This window comes from Pseudorasbora parva, chromosome 21, assembly GCF_024679245.1.
Source record: "Pseudorasbora parva isolate DD20220531a chromosome 21, ASM2467924v1, whole genome shotgun sequence".
In the NCBI taxonomy this organism is placed as follows: Eukaryota; Metazoa; Chordata; class Actinopteri; order Cypriniformes; family Gobionidae; genus Pseudorasbora; species Pseudorasbora parva.
This window is the reverse complement of record NC_090192.1, coordinates 6,313,429-6,332,924: the sequence shown is the minus strand read 5'-3', so window position 1 is coordinate 6,332,924 and position 19,496 is coordinate 6,313,429. Positions and strand designations below refer to the sequence as shown.

Below are 19,496 nucleotides of genomic sequence, written 5' to 3'. Positions count from 1 at the left end.
TTTTCTCTTTTTATATCAGCCACATAATGAATGAATAAATAAAGTGAATAACAATCAAGCATTAATTTATAAAAGAGTTACTTTATTAAAAGCTTGCTTAAATATGCCTTTTCTATATACACACAACTTAAAACATCTTACAATGATTATTTCTGTATAAGTGTGCCAATTTTTGTAAAATATTAATGCTAGATCTATGTGCAAATTCCATTTCACAGATTCTGTAATTTGGTACCTCAAAATATCTAAAATAATGTGCATTTAATGACAATGTACAAGTCTTACAACGTAGCATTTCCAGTATACACTTGCAGGCCTGCAGTATTTTCTTTGTAAAGTTCTATGTTACAGATAAGTTTAAAATGAAGAAAAACTAACAGATACCTAAACTTAAAAATGTTGTAATTTAATATAATTCATCTATTATCACATTGCAATGGAATAGGATACAAACCTTCAGTGTTTTGCATGACTCTACTGAAAGGCAAAACACCACAGAAAAGCAAAGTTAAACTAAATTATTATTTAACTGACCTGTTTTGTTTGTAGCAAGAAAAACCAGGAGTAGCTGATAACTATTTAAAAAAGAAATCTCACTAATCTTAGAAAAATTTCTGTAATAGGAGCTTTCCTTAATTCTAAAACGAAACATCAAAATATGTTAAACAACAATAAACTATACAGTTTTAAAATGTGTATTGCTCATTCAATATTTCAACTGTTCATGTAACACCTTCATTCCGTTTCAGTGATATTAATATATTAATCATGGAGGCTACTTTTCTAGATATTTATTTTTATCTCTATTAATAACCGTCTGCAAAATGTGCCAGTCAGAGGCTTTCCTTCACAGAGCTGATGCATAATGTCCTTCTCAATGGACTGATATTTTTCACATTGATACAGTTTTGCACCTTCTCTCCCATTATCTCCAGCATTATCTAAAGCATTATCTTCCAGATTTTTTTTTAATTCAGTGCAAGTTCATGTCAATCACATGTGGAAGATCGACTCAAATTCATTGAGTAAGAATTCTACAATCTGGTTCTGGAAGACCATGTATGTAGCGATGTTTGCGCTCTCCACCTCAGGTTTGAGTAACGTTGGGCCGAAAACAATAGCCACATTCTGCACAGTCATTCTGTTCTCATCACCATGTTGAATGACCCTGAAAAAAAAGATAGAGAAACATGCTCTTGATATATACTGTAATACATATATTTATATACATAAAATAGATGTAAATACATGCATGTAAAATAAAAACAACATACTTGCGTAAATGGCTGAAGAGGGCCTCCATTGTGTCACGGTTGGGTGCTGGCAAAGACCGCACAACATTTCTCATGTGTGCTATTTTGTTGTAATAATCAGGGATTTCTGTAGACGGACAGATAGATAGATTAGATGGATGGATGGATGGATGGATGGCAGATACTCCTATCAGGCATAACATAATTAACACTGACTATCTCTTTATCACGGCACCTGTTAGTGGGTGGGATATATAAGGCACCAAGTGAATATTTTGTCCTTTAAGTTAATTTGTTAGAAGCAGGAAAAATGGGCAAGCGTAAGGATTTTATTAAGTTTGACAAAGGCCAGTGACAGGGTCATGGATGGCCAAGGCTCATTGATGCACGTGGGAAGTAAAGGCTGGCCCGTGTGGTCTGATCAAACAGACAAGATACTGTAGCTCAAATTGCTCAAAAAGTTAATGCTGGTTCTGATAGAAAGGTGTCAGAATACACAGTGCATCGCAGTTTGCTGTGTGCGGGGTTGCATAGCAGAGACCAGGGTGCCCATGCTGACCCCTGTCCACCGCCAAAAGCGTCAACAGTGGGACGTGAGCATCAGAACTGGACCACAGAGTAATGGAAGAAGGTGGCCTGGTCTGATGAATCACATTATCTTTTACATCACGTGGATGGCCGGGTGCATGTGTACCGCTCACCTGGCGAACACATGGCACCAGGATGCACTATGGGAAGAAGGCGGAGGAGGCAGTGTGATGCTTTGGGCAATGTTCTGCTGGGAAATCTTGGGTCCAGCCATCCATGGGTGACACGAACTTTGACACGTACTGCCTACCTAAGCATTGTTGCAGACCATGTTCAGCCTTTCATGGAAATAGTATTCCCTGGTGGCTGTGGCCTCTTTCAGCAGGATAATGTGCCTGCCACAAAGCAAAAATGCTTCAGGAATGGTTTGAGGTGCACGAGTTTGAAGGGTTGACTTTGCCTCCATATTCCCCAGATCTCAATCCAATTGAGCATCTGCGGGATGTGCTGAACAAACAGTATTAATTAATAAGTACAATCCATGGAGGCCCCACCTCGTAATTTACAGGACTTAAAATATCTGCTGCTAACATGTTAGTTCCAGACACCACAGCACACCTTCAGGGGTCTATTTTGGCTGCAAAAGGGGGACCAACACAGTATTAGGAATGTTATCATGTTATGCCTGATCGCTGCAGACAGACAGACAGACAGACAGACAGACAGACAGACAGACAGACAGACAGACAAGATAGATAGATAGATAGATAGATAGATAGATAGATAGATAGATAGATAGATAGATAGATAGATAGATAGATAGATAGATAGATAGATAGATAGATAGATAGATAGATAGATAGATAGATAGATAGAACTAATGTTCATGTCATCTAGTACAATTTAAGAATGATCTAAAGAGCATGTTGTGCTTTAATGGAATCAAGAAAATCTAACAAAGGAGTAAATATGGCCTCTGTAAAACCCAGACTGGAAACCCACTACAGTCCTACTCCCTGCATTTGTATGTACAATCCATTCAATCAGGATCTTACTGATGCCACAGATGAAATCATTGAAGAGATTGTAAGGGAACAGAGGCTCCTGCAGCTCTCTGAAGAAGAGCTTCAGTGCTCCTGTGATCACATGGATATCCCAGTTACCCTCCTCCAGGTCCAGATCCTCTGGAGAAACACACAGAGAAACACACGCGTCAGCCAGAGCTGCTGGGATTCATTTCTAAACTGGGCTAAAATGTCAAGAGAGCACAGTGAATATCAGAGGAAAATGCTTGGGTAATGGAAATTCATTATACACCAAACATGAAAGAAAAAATTAATAGACAACTAATAGGTGGTGCAAAAGTGTACAGAGTAAAACTAGATTGCTGTAGGTGGTTGTTAAATGGTTCTCAGTCGTTAGCCACGTTTACATGCGCACCTTTTTGTCATTCTGATTGAAAGATTCTGTGGACTGTTTACATTATACAGACGTTATCTAAACTGTTCTGGGGTTAACATGCTGACTTTCAGTCAGAATCATTTCGTGACATGCGAACACAGGTTGTCTGCCGCTTCAGAAATGTCGACACTGTCCTCTCCAGCAGCTGGAATGTGTTCACGGTTGCCATAGCAACTCTAAACGACTTATACGGTTGTATAAAAGCTATTTATTTGTTGTAAAGTGTAATAATCATCTCAGAAAAAAAAATATTATTCTGTTAGGCGCAGTTGAAGAAAAAAGTGCCTGGGACAAACGCTGTCAAGATGAGAGGGTGTAGACAGGCTATGTCTGTGTCATTATTCCAACATTATCTTCATAACTTCTTACGAAATAAAAAAGTTTAACGTTAGCCCTGAGAAAAATAAACTATCCTCTCTTTTCAACATTATAGCCTGGTGTGAGCGCGGTGTATCATGTCATATAAGGACGTACACTCACAGTAATCGGGTCAGGTCGTTTACATGGTGAATTTCTTCGTTTGATTGATTCATGAAAAGGTTTATCCACCCCTCTCAAACCGATTACAATTTTATTTGGTTTCAGGAATTTTATTCCGATTGTGGTGTTTATATGGAGCATTTTCATTCGGATTGGACTTTTAAACCGATTACAGTGCTCCAAACAATGATATTGCATTATTGGCCCAAGTCAAGAGAGCTGAGCTCAAAGTATCTGTTTTGTCTCTATTTCTAGTTTTATTATCAAACATAAAAAGTCTGTAAAAAAGAGGAACAAAAGGCAGACAGTTTTTCCCCCTACATCTATAATTTAGACGGCAGGACTTATTCCACCATATTGCGCACTTTCTCCAATTCATAGTAAAATGTGTGCATCCAAAGTCTTCAGAGAAACAAAAAATCTACAGAATATGCAGGGTTCGTACACCTTTTCAAAGGTCAAATTCAAACACTTTTCAAGCACTTTCAAGGTCAATTTTAATGATTTTTCCAGCACCTAACACCACTGTAAATTACATACCAATACATTGTCAAAATTATTATTTAGTACACTTTATCATCACATTAAAAAGATAATAATGCTATAAACAGCCAAAATCGTGTTTCGTAAAGCAGCAGGATCAGATATTTAACCAAATCACAAGTTTTATTTCTTTTAAATGTATCACTGTCTAAGTAGATTTTGCTTACTATCTAACCTGCCTTTGGGGTAATTGTAAAAACAATTACCCTAAACAAAATCACTCGACGGGTTCACTTAACTTTCAATTCATTTATTGAACATTTTAAAAATGAAAACATTCGTCTTTGAGGTAGACAGTCAATCACATGTACCTCATTGACCTTTTCTATTTTTAATTAATTTCTTTTTAGTGTGTGTATGTCTATTAAAAGTCTAGGCAATCAAGTATTTCTTCTGAAGAGATCACTTTATATGATAAAGCTTAAGCTTTTTTTCATAATCATTGATCAATTACCATTACAATTATCTCACAAATATGCTTACAGTGCATGTTCTACAACGGGGTAATTGTGTTGCAGTAGCTTACATACAGCACAAGAAAGCTTGACTTCAAATGGTAAAAAGAAGAGGAAACTGTAATAAAATAAGAACAAATAAGCAAAAACAATAGCACAAATAAATCAGGTAGGCCTAGGTCTAACTGTATTCAGGTGAGACACTGAATTAAAAAAAATAAACAAGTTATCAAATTTAAAATAACATTGGATTTTTATTGTAAAAATTAAATACATATTAATCTGTTAAAGTTACACAAGTTAATCAGTAAAGAGCAGCAGGTGATCTTTTGTCTTTTTGTAGTTTGAATAACTGCTGCCCCTTTAAGACCAGACGCAAGTGTGGAATCAAAACACTGTTCCTGTTACTCATTCTTCTGAACCGTTTACGGCTGTATTTACGTTAATACACACCCAGATGAACAGTGTAACATTTTTTGTGTGGATTTGACCATTAATAAGCTGGGAAAATGAGCTATTTTTTATTTTATTTACTTGTATGTCAGAGGTCGGCTTTATATATGTGCCCACTTCAGATATGAGCGCAAAATCTGCAGGAATTTGTAGAATTATGTGTCTAATCCCGTGCGAAATTCAGACCGATCGAAAAATCTATCAATATTTTTGACAGCACTAAGTTACTCGCAGGGGCGTAGCCATCTTTTCAGAAATGAGGGGGACAGAAATTATTATTATTATTTTTTTTGGACCAATATAATTTATCGCATCTCTTGCTTTTAATTGGGCAAGATATCAAATACACTGCTGAACAATAACCACTAATTAATATCTATAATATTATTCTCCTATTTTTTGTGCCAATTTTATAATTGGTTTATATACTAGCCTACAAACACTTGTGCATTAACACTCCATAGATTTTATGCAATGTAAAAATATATATATATTCTAATGTAAACCATGCTGTTCTCTGTGTGAATATATAGTAAAGTGTGATTTATTCCTGTGATCAAAGCTGAGTTTATCATCATTACTCCAGTCTTCAATGTCACATGATCCTTCACTAATCATTCTCATATGAGGATTTGATGATCAACACACATTTATGATTATTATCAGTTGTGCTGCTCATGGTGATGCTTAATTTTTGTGGAAACCATCTAAACATTTGTGGTAAAATTAAAAAAGAGAGAAATGAATACTTTTGTTGATCAGACATGCATTAAATTGATCACAAGTGATATGTTTAATATTACAAAAGATGATAATTTATTTAATGAATGCAAATAAATGCTATCCTTTGAACTTTCTATTCATTAAAGAATCCTGAAAAATAACATGTAGGCTATCATGGTTTCCACAACATTTTTAAGCAGCACAACTGTTTTCAACACAGATAATAATCATAAATGTTTCTTGATTATGAAATCCTCATCTGAGAATGATTAGTGAAGGATCATGTCACACTAAAGACTGGAGTAATGATGATAAATTCAGCTTTGATCACAGGAATAAATTACTATATATTCACATAGGAAAAAAGCTGTTTTAATTTGTAATAATATTTCAAAATATTACTGTTTGAACTATTTTTGATTACATAAATGCAGCCGTGGTGAGCAGAAGATACTAAACATTAAAAGCTGCATTATTCATATGAAAGGCCTACTTTATTGTCATCAGTGTTGGGAGTAACGCATTACAAAAGTAATACATTACAGTAACTTATTACTTTTTGCTGTAACGCAGTAGTGTAAGGCATTACTAATGAATTTTCAGTAATATTTTACTCGGTACATTTTCAGTAACGCTTGCGTTACCCCCCCCCCCCCCCCCCCCCAAAAAAAAAGAAAGAAAAGAAAAAGGAAAAGGAAAAAAATTGCGAATGAAAAATGCAAGTTATTACCTGTTCGTGGTCAGTCAAGCCGTTGTATAGCGATTTACTTTATTCATCTCCCTTTTGCTGGTGTACATTTGTAGGCTATAGCCTATGTGACATAGTCCAGTGCGTGTTTAGGGCGGATTTAACAGAAGTGCCACAGGCATGATTTCAGCCTCTGTGCTCGCGCTGGCCAGTTGAAAAGTGGATAAAGATGGTTTAAAGGCTCTGTCGTTTAAAAGAATAGCACAACGGCGAGCGCCGAAGAACGGACGAGAGACGCACGCGCTGCTGAGCCAAACTGAGCAAAACTAACACTTGGGTGAAGATGACAGAATAAGACAGAATTTTTATAGAAATAAAGTAATTTAGTTCAGTTAGAGAAGAGGCCGTTCAAATAAAAACTGGTGTCTGCTATGAGCATGATCCGCAGCAGGAGTTAGATCTTGAGCTGACAGATGATCGCGGAAGATTTGGTTTCAATGTGAAACGTAAAAGCGCCTAATAAAGGGAGTTTGTCATTGTGTTGTGTTTTTCATTAAGAATAATAGGATAGAATTATAGAAAAATAGAATCATTTTAAACCGAAACTAAAATCTGCTTGGCCGCACAGAGCGCGCATTTACTAACGAGCTGTCATTCACGGTGTGCGCGCCGCGCACTGGCGCGTTTTCAGTTCATATGGGAGCTTAACTTTCATAAGAATTCATTGATAATGCGCATGTTCCTGTTATTACCGGTGTTGTCACATCACACTTTGATTAACCGGTGGGAAAATGTCCCCACCGTCACATCTCTATGTACATTCGCGAGATGGATGCGCATTGCTTAGAGTTTATCACAGATAAGGACAAGAACGTAGGCTAATAGTCAAATGTAAATGCGGTCAAATGCAACCTTTTTCTAAAACCGAAATTCTATCGATGTCGCTAGAAAAAAATAAATGCGCATACACACAGTTCTGTTGTGTCTATGAACAGAAGCTATTCCCAGATATTGCAAGATAATCACTTTACCTCTACACAGAATTGGATCGTTTGTGATTCTGTCTGTCATGATTTCTTGCATTGTCTTGAGCCAATTCTCTATTGTTAGCCTGATAACCCACAGTCATTATGGTTCATCATATCGCTTTCTACTGGATGTAAAATGCTCTCTGCCTACATTTTAGAATGTTAAGAGCTACTTCTGTAGTTATTTTGGTGAAAGTAACTCAAAAGTAATACAGGAGTGATGTAACGCATTACAATTCTGAGACAGTAATATTGTAATGTAAAGAATTACTTTTAAATAGCAGTAATAAGTAATCTATAATATATTACAGTTTGGAAGTAACTTGCACAACACTGATTGTCATCAATAGCCTACATTGAGATGGCTTGAAAAACACACATAAAGCATATATTGTCGCAATCGTCTGATTGTCGTCGTCACGTTTCAGCTCATAACGATTGTTTTCCTTCAGCTGCAGCTCCAGCGTGACTGGGTATTAGATGCGAATAAAATGACAGGTCATGCATAGATTATTTTTTGTCTCTGAATTTAAATCTTGATGTATTCACATTGGTTTCTATGTAAATACATTTGACCGTGACCTCAAGAAGCGCGCAATCAACCGAGATTAGAGAGAGCTGTTTTTAGCGTCCCTGTTAACTTGCCCGCCCCCGCGCAGTTAACGCCGGTTCGGATCCCGCTCGGAGCGGGTCGACTAGCATCGCTGAGACCCAGTAAAAGTACGGGGGACGAAAATACATTTTATTAAAAGTGAGGGGGACACGTCCCCCGCGTAATCTACGCCCATGGTTACTTGTATGATCATCTGACACTATTTTTATGCACTGAGCTAATGTTTGTAGGTTTTAATTTGTGGCTACGTTCACTGCCTATTCCACAAATGAACATGCCATAACGGACATGCTAATCTTACATTATCACATTATACACATACTCTGTCACTAATGCGAATTCCTAGCTAGCAGTTAATAGCGCAAGTTAAACAAATAGGCGCTAATGTGTAACCAGGCTACAGTAAACTACTTTAGTTAGCTTACTTGAAAGTCTATGAGTTAGCCTACCTTTCATGTGACTCGAAAGAGCAGACTCGCCCATAGTGGAAAGCTGCATGTATTTTTGCAAACTTTACAGGAGGCACTTCGTGGGGTTTGTGCCCGTTTGATCCAAAATTTGTATTTAGCATCATTCAGCCAACGTTCATTGAAACGACAACATGGGGGCGGAGTCACACGTGGAATAGACAGGCAGATCGCGAGCACAGCAGGTTTCATTTTAGGCTCTCCAACATTTTATTTCTACATTTAAAAAAACAAACTATTTATTCAGGTATTTGTTGTAAAAGAAATAGTTACAATTTCAAGCATTTTTAAGCACTTTATTCAAAATTCAAGCACTTTTCAAACCTTGAAAACACAACATCAAAATTCAAGCACTTTCAAGGATTTCAAGCACCCGTACGAACCCTGAATATGATATCTTGGTGAAGACATGAAATGATCTGAAGAAAAACTGAGTATAAAATGAAAGCTGATTCATTTTACCATGATCTGCTTTGAAGCGCAGTTTCTGGATGACTGCTAAATTCCCACTAACTCTGTAGAGTCCATCGATCCCCAGACCTGAAGGATGACAACAACAAAAATGTGATTTTCATATTAGACAGGGCTGTAACCACAAGACATGTTTGATATTTAGACTGTCCTGCCTCAGCTGTCTACGGCGATTGTCAGTGTCAAAATTATTGAGTTGACCAATCAAATCAAAGGAAGCGGGCTTTACTGTTCACCGAACATGAATTCCAGCACGGCACTTCAGTTTTAAAAGGTAAAATGACCGATCATTTTCAACATATTAGGCATATGAATAAGAGTGAATATGTACATATTTTAAAATAAAAATATTATTTGCTAATAGTTCAAATTTTGACTTTTTTTTGTCCTATTCCTTCTTGTTCTTTATTCCCTTAAATCCATATACATTATTAACTGTGTTAACTGCTTAAAGCATAAACTGTAAAAATAAGATGAATATCATGCAGAGACTGAAGGTGATAATACATGGGGCAACTTTTCAGCAATGTTGCTGAGCGATGTCAACATTGCTCAAAAAGTTGCCCTGTGTATCATCAACTTGAGTCTGAGCAGTGGAGATCCTGAGGGGTAGCAGCGGCATCAAGGTCCCACCCACACTCCCTCTCCAAGCACAGCTGTCAATCATGATGTTACGCCCCGTTTTTATAGCATTAAAAAAACTAAAACCAAACCTATTGGGAAAACGAACACTTGAGCATACATCTGTGTTATGAGAGCTACCTAAAATGGCAGAAACCATCATTGCAAAGAAATTATATGAATGAAGTGAAACTTGATTGATTGGTTCACATCCCTTTTAAATGACATGGAGAGGTTTAAGACCTATACCGCAGCAAGCCACGCATTGGGTCAACTGTCCAATCAGAACACTCTGGGCTTTTCAGAAGGAGGGGCTTTGTAGACATCAACTTGTTTCAGACAGACTGATAAAGGAGATGCAATAATGTTTTTTTTTTTAACATTAAAACATGTTAACTTATTCTATTATACCCAATAAGCAAAACAAGGAACTTCTAAAATAGCATCATTTAATTCCTTTCAATAACTTTCAATACAATATATATTTTTTAACACTGGCTCGATATTAATGACATCAATTATTTCCATTAGTAACAGCATTTTGGCGGTGGGGTAAAGGTAACACACACCTCTTTTCTCTACCGCCCGGATGCATTTCTCCACAAAGCTGGGCACTCTCGTCCTCTCTTGGTTGCAGAGATTGTGCAAGTGGCATCCGAATACATTTTCTAAAATAAAAAAGAGTGGCATTAGAATCATTTGTCAACGAAATCTTGAGCTTCTGTAAAAGTAATATGAAATGGATGAGGTAGAGTAATGGTCCGACCTCTGATATATCCCTTGTCTTTGACTGACTGCAGGGTGGGCCGCTTGAGAAGGAACTTCTTTAGTTTGGTGCGAACTTTCTTCTGATCTGCATCAGCTGTCGAACTGGATGAAGGCAGTCGAGATGCTAATGAACAGGAAGAGGGCAGTACATATTTACACTCATTATCATTCTCTGTACAAGATGTTTTTAGTATCTTAATTTATGGATGAACGTTTACTGACATCATTTACTCACCCTTATATCTCTGGGGTCCAAACAACATTTAATGTTAGACAAAATAATTTAAATAATTTTTCAAAATATATTCTATTGTGTACAACACAAGAAAAGAAAGAAAGTCACTCAGATTTGGACTGAGGGTGAATAAATGATGACAGTATTTTTTATTTTAGGATGAACTGTCCCAAGTCTGGTGTTCTTAATTGGTAATTTTAGAAAATTGTTATTATTATTAAAAATGTTTTTTGCTTCATCATAATGATTTGAAACTTGTTAACTTTTGGGGCACTTGCTATACATATACAAGTATATATATATATATATGATGCTTGGAAGCATTACAATGTTTGTGAAAGAACTCTCTTATGCTCATCAATTTATTTGATCAAAAATACAAAAAAAAAAACACTAGATGGCACCAATCTTCCTTCTACGTATTACTCTATTTATAATTTAAACACTGTATTAATTGAAAATAATATAAAAAATAAAAATGTTGTTTTATAATAACTAGTATTATGAAATTCTCTCAAAATACAAAATATTTCAATATTATTATTGATTTACCCAAAATATAGTACATTTAATTAATAAAAAAAAAATTATGCTTATTGGCTATGGTCTATTTTGACTGCTAAGGGTCACAAGTGCAGGTGACCCCTAAACGAGGAAAATCAGAGGGTTAAGAATTATTTGACACACTACCATTGCTCATAGTTCTTTTGTCAAAGGATTTTTCCTCTCTGTCTAAGCTTGAGGGCTTCTCATAGAATTCATCCTCGTCTTCAGAGTGGTGCTGATCCAAGTCCTGACGGCCCAGGAAAAAGGCAGATACGATTATGCCGATTTCATTGAGAAAAACATAACCGAATGTTTGTTATTGATCACGATGCAAGGCTCACCAGTTGGTTTATGGTATCTAGGATGACTTTATGCCAGTCACTGATGATGCTTTCAGTGTCGTACTGGATCAAGTACTCCCCGTTATTCCGACTCTTAAGCTGAATGAACAAATACACAAGGAATCCATCAAGAAGACACACGAGTATGATAGTTGACTAGTATATGATCATCTAGCACAAACTCGAGTAGTGTTGAAACAGCCATACCTCCAAAACATTTTTCTTGCTTGATTTGTCCTTGGTTGCCCAGCCGATTATTGCCCCTTTCAGATCCACTGTGAATTCTGGGACTATATGATTGGTCTTGCTCTACATAATGCAAACGCATTCAGCATTACACAACAAAAATGAAATACTTGATCATGTAAGTTACACATTTGTGGATTTAGATTCTCACCGATGCTCCGGTCGGCGTGTACTTTGGGTCCTTATGGAATGTCAGTTTTCCTCCATGGAGAACCGTCCAAGAATGACCCCAGTTCTTCCTGTGGGAGGATTGATCAAATGTTAGACTTTTACATACAATGTAAATGAAGCAGTACCACCACTGATTTAAGTGGATTTAAGTGGAAATCTTTACCTAATTTTCTTGCCGTTTTCAGACACCTTTGTTTTATTCAGGATTCCAGCCTTTTCCAAGTTTGAAACCTGAAAAAAATAAAAAATAATAATAATATATATATATATTAATATTATATTATATTATATTATATTATATTATATTATATTATATTATATTAATTAGTTAATACAGCCTTTCTGGATAATATCAGGATAATAGTACTGACTAATATCTAAAAACATTAAAGTGAAGTCAGTTTTAACCTTTGAGGTTCACCTCAAAATGCAGAACAGAAAAGGTAGATTTTTGTTTAGCTACTTTAGCTTTTTTTTTAATAGTAATGATTTTAAATTTAGGAGAACATTCAGAATATGACACTGTTTATTTATTAAAATAACAAGCAGTCACAAGTCAGCCTAATGTTTTCCACACAGGTAAGAAGTGTTCTTCAGCACAACATCTCACCCTAAAGTCATCCTAGGTGTATATGACAATCTTCTTTCAGACAAATACAATCAAAGCTAAATTAAAACATTTGACAGACCTAATTTTCCCTCTTTCCCTGTTTTCCTGGCTCTTCCAAGCATTATAATGGCAGTGAACGGGGGTCGGGATTTTGAAGGCCAAAAAAGGGCATTCATCCATCATCAAAGTACTCCACACGACTCCAGAGGCTAATAAAGGCGCTTTGAAGTGAATCGATGGGTTTGTGTAAGAAAAATATCCATATTTGAAACTTTAGAAAAATATTTTCTCTAGGATCCACCAAATACTATTCTAGTTGACGAGAGGGGCGTTCCAGCGTATGACGTAGGGCGCAGGAGAAGCGTAAGCTCTAGTAGAGAGCAAAACAAATGAAAGTTGGCGGAAGCTAGAGATTACAAAGTTGAGCCGTGCGGACTACTTTTATGATGGATTGATGCATTTTTTGGTCTTCAAAATCTCGATCCCCATTCACTGCCATTTTTGTTTTTTGTTTTTTTTTGTAATATCTCTGATTTTACTCGTCTGAAAATGAATGTCATATACACCTAGGATGACTTGAGGGTAAGTAAATCATGGGCTAATTTTCATTTTTGGCTGAACTAACTCTTTGGTAAAATCACTGTAACTTGAATGTGCTATTGCATTTATAAAATGGGGGAAACATCAATATGAAGTAAACAGTGTTTAGTCAAATATATTTAATTTGTATTACACTTTTCACAACACATATTGTTTAAAAGCAGCTTTACAAAAAAATAATTATAATAACATGTATAATACCTTAGCAGATTTGAGCTGGGTGATAATATAGTTTACATTTTGCTTTGATACAAGCAATCAAGCAGTTGAGATGTGCCTTATACTATCTATATAGTCTTATGCCAATATATGGCATGCATGTGGATAAAGTTGGATATTTTGTATATAATTAAAATAATATAATAATTAGAAAATAATCCACTAAGAAATATAGTACTTGCATGTAGGCTGTGTATTGTTGCCAAGCAAACTAATAACTTGGTGTATTAAAATTGGCAGTCACAAGTGTTTGTTTATGTGCGTTTTACATCCGGATCATCCAGTCAGAATTTAGTTATACAACAGTTTGATGCTGTGCCAGCACCACGATACAATAATGTATGAATGGAAATCAAAGGTCCTCTAAGATATTTAAAAAATATATTATGTTACTACTACCATGGTAAATGCCCAAAAACTCAAGGTAATGGCCACCATATTGCATCTAAATCTTAAAAAAAAAAAAAAAAATACTCAAACAAACAAATACTAAATGTGCCATGGTACTACCATCATGACACATTTAGTATTTGTTTTTTTGAGTGGAAGGCAGCAATCAGGCTCTAAGTTTCACTAGAAACCACCAGAGGACAGTGTGGCAAAATAATATTGCACTAGGTCACTCTTCTATAGCCATAATCTAACACTTATGATCAGACATCGCACCACGAGTCCTAACCTACTTTCACTCAGCATGTATTGTGGAACTGTATAATAAGAATGCCCTTTGTATTTTATGCAACACTTTTATACTGGCATTCCCATTAAGTTACCAAGGAAAAACTTAAATAAGTTTTCTTTTCTCATGGCACAGCACGTCTACCTACCTAGTCACATGATTTTTAGCTAAGATTCAAACCAGTAAGCATACAATAAGCATATAACAATCACATATATGGTGTGTGAAGACTTCATTCAAGTTTAGTGTAACCTTTAGATCAACTGGATTTTGCTCACATTTTCTCAAGCATAAATGTCTGAACTGAGGTCTTACATTATGTGGCATCTCAGGAGAGCTGGAGGCGTCACTGTCTGATGTGTTCTGAGGATACGGTGAAGGATTTTTCTGTTAAGACAAAATCACATTTGTAAATCACACTATGCATTTACAAGAAGGCCCTCAAAACTCAGTTGTCAAATATACAGTTTTCAGTATTTTTCCATTGCATCAATTAGTAAACACCACTAGTAATATAGTCCAGTATGCTAGTGTTTTACTAATTGAATTCATTTCCATCGATCAGTTCAGTGAAAACGAATACATTGTGAGTATATGTTTGCATATTGGAATGATAGGAAAGACTGGGTAGGTTTAAATAGAGCAACGCTATAACAAACTGAGTCTCAGGTGCATTCTAGAGCCTATTTAGGAAACGCGGTCACTAAGGACACACATGAAGGATCAGGTGTGCGTCACATGCGTCAGGGCATCATTCAGTGGATGTGTTTGTTTATGAGTGAGGGTGAGCTGCTGGATAAAGTATGAGAGTACATTTTTATTACAGATTTGTTGGGACAACTTCCCAGAAATGTATGATTTTGTTCTCTTGAACGCATGGAATGTAAACTGCTTTATTCACAAAAGTTGTATGCGCATTAGTGCATTAGTTAAATGTGCAACTTTGGATGGAAACCTCTGCGAGTACATACATCTTCCTGGTATCCTGAACTGTGTCTCCAGCTTTGCATCGATCCCATTGAGTCCTGCTCTCCTGAGGCTCCATTTCCCACTCCATACTGTCCTGGATTTACAGAGTACTAAAAGTGTGAGAGAGAATTTGATTCAGAAACAAGGCTTTCATGATACGTTGTTGTACTTATTTTAACTTGTTAGTACATTATAAATAAAATAAAGATTATTGATGGACTTTTACAAGATTTTTTTTATCATTCTACTTCAATGTGTTATTTATTTGTAGATATTTGTGAAATGTACTATTTCAAAGTAAATCCTACATCATTTTCCCCCAGTGGATTCATCACCAACCACTTTTGAATTAAAATTTCTCAATGATTTACTTACCCTCAAGTCAAGGTGTATATGACTTTCTTCTTTCAGACGAATACAATCAGAGTTATACTAATACATATCCTTACACTTCCACGCTTTATAATGGCAGTGAATGGCAGTTTGAAGCTCAAAAAAGTGCATCATAAATGTGAAGTGAATCAATGTTTTTTTTTTAAAGAAAAATATCCATATTTTAAACTTTATAAATTCAAATATCTAGCTTCAGCCAGAAACCTTTTAGAGCTTCAAACTTGTTCACTGCCATTATAAATCTTGGAAGCATCAGAATATTTAATATAACGCTGATTGTATTTGTCTAAAAGAAGAATGTCATTTACACCTAGGATGGCTTAAGGGGGAAGTAAATCATGGGCTATTTTTAATTTTAAAGTGAACTAATCTTTTAAGGAAAATAGCAGCAAGGACATTCTGCCGAATGTATCATTTTGTGTTTTCACTGTATACAGAAAATAAATCAGAATGAGTCATAATGACATGAAAGTAAGTATTACATAATACATTAGGGCTGTGCAATATATCAAAATTATCAAAAAATCATTAATGTACATATCGCAATATGCAAATCGCAACGTCAGCAATATTTGAACGATTTTAATAGGTTGCTTCAACACTGTGAAAAGTGTATGTTTTAGGTTGACACATATAGCAAAAAAATAGACTGGGCATACAACTGTTAATTTATGTGACTAACTTGATGTTAAAAACAGTTAAAACAACTCCTTGCAGTCTAGTGCTGTCTGACACTCACAACGAAACGTGTGCATAAGTCGCCTCTCTGAAAGCGTGTGATCCCTACAGTTCTGTTTCGTTTCTTGTTACACACTCAAAAGTGTTAACACACACAGTTATGTCAAAATGGCTGTCTTAATGAGTATTCATGTAAACCCAGTCAGTTATGCTTTAAGTGAACGATATCAGTTGGGGAAAGAAACCGATTGCATGTCAACAGGATCCGTGCATTAGGTCTTAGGCTGCTAATACAGTAAACCTGCTGCTGTCTGTCAAACAACAGAAGAACGAGAAAATCACTGAGTGCTCTTGGCTGAATAACCTTTGTAGCTTTGTCATGTATCAGTGTATATTTAATTCATATGAAGACTTTTCGTTTTTAGTTCTTATATTAAATAACAAAGATAAATAAAAATAAAAATATTCATCCACCTCTAGTTCAGGTGTCTTTGTTTAACTGAATGTTCTTGATGTTAAGTTTTAGGATGATATAACTATATTACCAAGTCAAGCAAAGAGGTTTTGGTATTTAAATATTTGCATTACATTTTTGGTTTGTTTACACTGATGTTAAAATTATATTGTCAGATTTATGACATACATTTTTGCTAAAACACAGCTGGTCACTTTCAGAAGTTGTAGCAATGCTTTCTTTTCCCAGAAAGAATGAGAAACACATAAATGTTTCATTCTCAGTTTTTAAAATATCATTTAAATAGATTTTACACACTAATAGCCATATCGTATCGCATATCGAATATCGCATTATTTAAGAAGATATCGCATATCGCATTATTTAAGAAGATATCGCATATCGCATTTTTCTTCAATATCGCACAGCCCTATATTACATGTTCAGGTCTTTAGCGACCCAGATCTATATCTAACACGGATTGATCTCAAACTGCTGCAGTAGTATAAAACTCCCCTGATATTTCAATAATAATTACAAAAGAATAAAATAAAGCATACTTAATCACCCTTTGGAACTTGAAATGGTTAAATTAGAGCAGATGCTATGTACCATCATGACTGGCATTGTTAGAGCTCATTTCCTTAGTACATGGTTCATATATTCTCAAAACTACTGCTTTTAAAGGAAGTGTATGTAAGATTGTGGCCAAAACTGGCAGTGCAATCGCTATCCCCTCTCTCTCTCCCCCTGACTCGAGGCTGCAGGATCAGCAACGTTTGTACGTTTGTAGATCTGCAGCTGTGGTAACTAGAGCAGAGCTGGCAACCCAGATGCAAAAAACACTACTGACTTCATGATTGGTCGATAGGTGGAGGGCGGAGCTTCAGGCCAAAACACAACATGTCAACATCAACATCAGTTGAGGGTTGCAACAAAAACTTTTAAATGACAATATCCTGGCCGGACTACTGTAGTCAGTGATATAAGTATTTGAAATTAACACGATTTCTTAATGTCTAGTGACATATCGGGGCCATTTTAGGATTAATTAAAATACATTTCTTACATACAGTTCCTTTAAGGTTGATGTCCAACTTGATCGAGTGGGAGGGTAGTGAATGACATCCTGGGTCAATAAAGACCCGAGGTGTGTATTTTCAAGGGTTCATCTTTATCCAGTAAATCATGAACAACAGAAAATATCAAATTTTTGTGGAGACCAAAAAATAACTATAACTATAAAGTAAAAAAAAAAAATCTAAGTGGCAGACAACACAACTGCAAGCGCAAAGTGCAGCTGGCTTGGATGCGAATATAGTTAATATTCTTGGTGTAAGCAGGCCTTTAGGAGAGCCATCCAAAGGTTTCCCACTGTATCCCACCTCAGGTAAGTTCCACTGGGACTTGCTGCCGTCTCTTAGGTAGTAGTATGTCCGCCCTTGATCGTCTAGCGACTTAATCCACTGTCAACAAGACACTTCATTAGTTCACCAAATTACAAAACTAGCCTACAGCCATACTATCATAGACCTCACTAATAATAGCAAGCTAATCAGCCCAAATAATATAAGTAAGCCAGGCCAAAACAAGGACACGCCAAGGTCAGTGTCAAGAGTCCTGTACCTGTTCCTGCGTGTAGTCGTTCGTGAAGATCCAAGTGCCTTCAGGGTCGATGTTGAGAGTCCATCCTGGTGGGGTACTTTGATCCAGACTTACCCTGGGGATAGAGACCTTCTTCAGATGAATCAAAGAATACTCTGCTGGCAAAGAGATAGGAGACCTTTCCTCCTCCAGTTCTGGTGATGCTGAGTAGTCTTCCTCGGGAAGCGGAGGCTACATTTTGGAAAGCAAGGAAGGCAATATAAATATTAATCAAACTGTAAGTAACTACTGGTAGAAATGAACCAATTATTTTGGCAGGAAAGGGAAATGTTTGACTGATTATTATTCAAACTGATTCATTGTATTATTTTTGCAGTTCTGCTTGGCGTAGAAATTACCAACTTAAGTTTAAATTTGACAATTGTTTTAATGCAACTCTGGTCAATATACTGTATACTTTAGGCTACACAACATATACTTTCTCCACAACAATATTCAAAGATTTCCTGCCAGTGCGACTAAATTTTGTTAAAAGTCGCACTGATGCGACCACCACATTGCTCAATGGATAAGAGCTGCTATTTCTGTTGCAAATGAAAAACATTAAACGGCAAACACAACTAAAGTGGAACAAAACCGCACTACTCGCTCGAACTGGGTAGCGCGGACAGTTTATCAGCTCGGAGCAATAATAGGTACTCAAACAGGTACTCGTGTGCCAATCTCAATCACATGAAACCACTACCACAAAGTGCTGGGAGATCCTGTGAGAAAGCATTTGAATTTGTCGCAGAATTAATAACATCAGCATTCAAATTTGCCGCAGAATTATCCGTTATAAACCATAGATATAAGATCAAATAGTGCTGGAGAAATGAGCAAACAAGTTATAGAAGTTAAAGCTTTTTAGTCCACAAATCGCCAATATTCACCATGGATTTAAAGGGGGGTTAAACACCCAGTTTCAGTCAATCTCATGTCAATCTTGAGTACCTATAGAGTAGTATTGCATCCTTCATATCGCCAAAAAGTCTTTAGTTTTATCATATTTATAAAAGAAAGATAAGCTGTACCGAGTCTTTCCGGAAAAAAAATGAGCGGCTGGAGGTGTATTGTGTGGGCAGTGCCTTTGAGAGCGTCTGAAGCTCTGATGACCACTCTCGGTCTTGCAGACTCACAAAGGCCACTGCATATGCGT

The 19,496-nt window shown here is 36.2% G+C and overlaps 1 protein-coding gene across 1 annotated transcript in view; it reads right to left on the bottom strand.

The window, feature by feature from the left end:
* Positions 1 to 61: 61 nt before the first annotated feature.
* The window catches only part of arhgap27 (Rho GTPase activating protein 27), a 45,907-nt gene continuing 26,472 nt past the window's right edge, over positions 62 to 19,496 (bottom strand). Inside the window, exons 4-18 of the mRNA XM_067429430.1 lie at positions 18,320 to 18,529; positions 18,079 to 18,159; positions 15,171 to 15,278; positions 14,515 to 14,586; positions 12,255 to 12,322; positions 12,072 to 12,159; positions 11,882 to 11,983; positions 11,675 to 11,773; positions 11,478 to 11,580; positions 10,551 to 10,676; positions 10,354 to 10,452; positions 9,155 to 9,232; positions 2,837 to 2,965; positions 1,275 to 1,380; positions 62 to 1,168 (exon numbers count right to left, since the gene is read on the bottom strand). Coding sequence (XP_067285531.1) covers positions 994 to 1,168; positions 1,275 to 1,380; positions 2,837 to 2,965; positions 9,155 to 9,232; positions 10,354 to 10,452; positions 10,551 to 10,676; positions 11,478 to 11,580; positions 11,675 to 11,773; positions 11,882 to 11,983; positions 12,072 to 12,159; positions 12,255 to 12,322; positions 14,515 to 14,586; positions 15,171 to 15,278; positions 18,079 to 18,159; positions 18,320 to 18,529 — 1,644 coding nt within the window. The 3' untranslated portion in view covers positions 62 to 993. The remainder of the gene's footprint in view (positions 1,169 to 1,274; positions 1,381 to 2,836; positions 2,966 to 9,154; positions 9,233 to 10,353; positions 10,453 to 10,550; positions 10,677 to 11,477; positions 11,581 to 11,674; positions 11,774 to 11,881; positions 11,984 to 12,071; positions 12,160 to 12,254; positions 12,323 to 14,514; positions 14,587 to 15,170; positions 15,279 to 18,078; positions 18,160 to 18,319; positions 18,530 to 19,496) is intronic.